We start from the raw sequence: 3679 nt of genomic DNA on the forward strand, positions 1-3679 counted from the left end.
GTCTGGCGAGCGCACGCGCCCTATAGCGAAAACCTCTCCAGAAAAAGGAAAAAAAAAAAAAAAGATATGTATTAGGTCATTGGGAAAGTCTTGATTTTTTTCTATGGTTTTCTCTGCAAAACTTCGTCATGACTCTCCTGACCCAATATTAAGCATTACTAGCTTCCAGATATTGTTACAGGGGAAAAAATTCCTTTTCAAATAGATATAAACTGAAATATTGAATTAAGTCTTAACCGAAAAAGATTAAATCAAAGAAAGATATAAATGATCGCAGGGTCGGCCTGGTCGCCCACGGGTAAGGAAGTGGGTTCCTACACAGCAGGCCGTGTTCCAATGCAGGCCTCAGCGACTTGCGTGTGCACGCACGTCCCCAAACGTGACGGGCCGGGAGACGGAGGAGAAGGGGTTATGACAGGACCACACCCCACTGGGGGGGCGCGTTCTCCCCCTCCCTGTACCTGTCTCTCTCTGGTAATGAAGAAGGAACGAAAGAGAAAAGGGAAGGAGGGAAAGGGGAGTGAGAGAGAGAGAGAGGAAGGGAGGGAGGGAGGGAGGAGAAAGGTAGGTGAACTCTATTTGGGTAAAATGTTACCCCTGGAAAAACTGATGAAGACGGGGCCGGCAGGTGGCGTGGTGGTTAAGGGTGCTGGACTCCTCTTGCCGGACTCCTCCTGCCTGGCCAACCACGGTTCGAGTCCTGGACCAGGTGGTCTGCTGTCTCACTTTCCCTCTCTCTCTCTCTTTATCTCTCTCTGGTCAAATTAAAATGATAATAAATAAAGTTAAATTAAATTACTTTTTTTTAAGTGATGAAGAGAGAAGGGGAAGGAACGTGTTCCCCCTGCAGTTACCGCACGCGCCCTCTGTGTAGCATGCACACCCTTCATTCACGTAAAACACACGGAAAGAAGTGGGCAGGGGGGCGCAGGCCAGAGTCGAGATCGGGGCGCTCCAAGGCCCAGCAGCAGAGGCACAAGGAGACATGGAGTGGCTAGAGAGGTGGCAGAGGGGCAGGCGGGCTTGTCCAGTGGCATCTGGGAGGAGCAAGGACCCCGCGGAGAGCACAGGAAGGTGGGAGACTCAGTAAGCCCCTTCGGAGCAGTGCGCGCTGAGGGAAGGTGGGAGCGGCACAGCCACCCGGTTAAGGGACAGGATCGGTAGACTTGGAAGCTCGGCTGAGGTTCACAGTCATGAATTTAGAGACTGACAGCGCTCGGACTCAGCAGGGGGGCTCTTCAGCTCCGCAGCCGCAGACATGAGCAGGCCGAGGCTGGCTCTAAGTGGGACTGAGAACGCAAGTGGAGGGCAGACGAAGGCTGCGGGGGGTGGCATGCACAGGCTGGCACTGGTGGAGGGGGACGGGGACAGTGAGCTGGGCAGGAGGGGGTGCCAGGCAGCGTGGACGCTCGGGACAGTGGCTCCCAGATGGCAGCTCTGACGAGGCTTAGGGGACGGCTGTTGTAGCAGCTGGCTGCGTCGTGAAGAAGACGGGGTCCTCGGAGCAGAGGACGTCAGATTGGCCAGGAGCAAGGAGGATCTGCACATGGCGTCAGTAACTTGGGGGGCGGGGGTGGGCAGTGCTGACACGCTCAGTGTCCACCATTTGTGGGAAGGAAGCAGGTGCTCACCTCCTCGGCCCAGGCCCAGAGGGTGCAGGTGTGGGAGGGTCATTCAGGGCCCGGCAGGTGGGGCCGCACACCCCCATCTCCTTCCAGGTGGACAACGGTGTCTGGGGGCCAGGAGCACGCCCCCTCTCCTGGGCATTCTGTGGCCACCTGGGCTGCAGGTGCAGTCAGGAGGACACCCACAGCCCCAGCAGACAGTACACCCGGGAGCTGGTGCCCAGCTCTGCAGATGTCTGCCCGGCCAAGAGTCTCAAGCGAGCCCCCGTGGTCCGCAGGTCGGAGACCGCTGCTACGAGGAGGGGCTATATGAGGCTGCCAGGCTGCTCTACAGCAGCGTGTCCAACTTCGCCCGCCTGGCGTCCACCCTGGTCCACCTCGGGGACTACCAGGCCGCCGTGGACAGCAGCCGCAAGGCCAACAGCACCCGGACCTGGAAGGAGGTGAGCCACAGGAAGCGTCCAGAAGAGCAGTGGCCTGGCGGGCATCCTCTCCCCATGCCTTCTGCTGCAGTCCACACTCTCCTGCCAAACGGGATGAGCCTGGGGGGGTGGCCTCTTGTTGGGGTCCTCGGGGACAGCTCGGGGAACCTCGTAGCATTCACAGTTAGCAGAAAGGCCCCAGAGAAGCCCAGGTCAGATTACCCAGCTCCCAGAAGCTGTCTGAACAGCATGGAATTCTCAATACGGTAAATATGATTGTGCCACTTTAAAGTCACGTGGCCTGGCCCACAGCATAACCGCGAAAAGCCGGTGTTATTCGTCTCTTATGGCAAAGGCGTAGGGAGGTTGCCTTGAGGCTCTCCGATAATACCAGAATCATCTTTAAGTGGAAAAAAAATCTTAGTAAAGAAATGTACAAAAAGACTCAGCTTCCACGCATTTCCGACTATTGTTCAATAAAAGATTCAAATCAGCCCTGAGATTCCACTTCGAGGCCTTAGTTAAAACAGCGCACGAGGGGGCGTTCACAAGGCTCTTGGGAAATGCGTATTATCCAAAAAGATGCATGCATTTCAAATAGTTTGTGCCACCATAAACTCGTACATTCACCCTGTCCTTCCACAACCTTTCCAAGTCCCTTCGCGCACACGGCGACTCCGCCCTGCTGCTGAGAAGGCGGAAACAGCACTGAGGACGCTGCTCGGAGGTCATTATCCTTGAGCTGCATTGAACTCTTTTCAAACCCCTCGGAGCTTGAGCAGTAACGCAGGCTCTTTGTTCTGTCCACGGTCTCCAACACCCCCTGGCCTGCAGATTCAGAAATGCCATCCTTTTCTCCTCCTAGGCCCATGCAATTACCTCTGAGTTATCCGAAGCCCGTCTTAGAATGACCTGCTTGTTCAGAACCCAACTTCCAAAGCCCCGTGGGCTGGTTTTTCTGTATTTTCAGCGGCGACCCCGAGCCAGCCGCCACAGCGTTGTGCCTTGTCCCGGGGGCGCTCACTCTGCACCGTCTCCTAGGTGTGCTTCGCCTGCGTGGCCGGGCAGGAGTTCCGCCTGGCGCAGCTGTGCGGCCAACACATCGTGGTGCACGCAGACGAGCTGGAGGACCTCATACAGTGCTACCAGGTGACTTGAGTCCGGCCGGGGACGATCTCTGATACCAAAACACTCCTGAGGGGGGACGGTCCTGCCCTCAGGAGCGGCGGTCACAGTGTCGCACCTGCAGATGAGAACGTGCAGAGCATGGCGTCTGTGGGGAAGATAGCTTGCTAGGCAGCCCGTTTATAAATTAAATTCAGGTTGGCTTGCTAACTGTCCTTGGCTCTCACAGCTGCTTGGCATGATTTCTTTTTTTTTTGGAGAGGTTTTATTATTATTTTTTCTTGCTATAGGGCACATGCACTTGCCAGACAGACAGACAGAGACAGAGAGACAGAAAGCAAGAAATCACCCCCCCCAGGGGGGATGGTCACGCCGCAATCCCTACTCCTCCATTCTTCTCTTGGGATCTTGGGAACGCATGCACATGCACCGGGCGTGAGTTTTAAGCCACCGGGTCCGGGACGCGAACCGCGGTCGACTATGTGGGAGTCCAGCGACATAGCCATT

The 3679-nt window shown here is 56.0% G+C and overlaps 1 protein-coding gene across 1 annotated transcript in view; it reads left to right on the plus strand.

The window, feature by feature from the left end:
- The window catches only part of CLTCL1 (clathrin heavy chain like 1), a 104299-nt gene that overhangs the window by 76227 nt on the left and 24393 nt on the right, over positions 1-3679 (plus strand). Inside the window, exons 22-23 of the mRNA XM_006150425.1 lie at positions 1904-2068; positions 3089-3196. Coding sequence (XP_006150487.1) covers positions 1904-2068; positions 3089-3196 — 273 coding nt within the window. The remainder of the gene's footprint in view (positions 1-1903; positions 2069-3088; positions 3197-3679) is intronic.

The sequence above is a fragment of the Tupaia chinensis genome, unplaced genomic scaffold (genome assembly GCF_000334495.1).
Source record: "Tupaia chinensis unplaced genomic scaffold, TupChi_1.0 Scaffold000287_1, whole genome shotgun sequence".
Classification (NCBI taxonomy): Eukaryota; Metazoa; Chordata; class Mammalia; order Scandentia; family Tupaiidae; genus Tupaia; species Tupaia belangeri.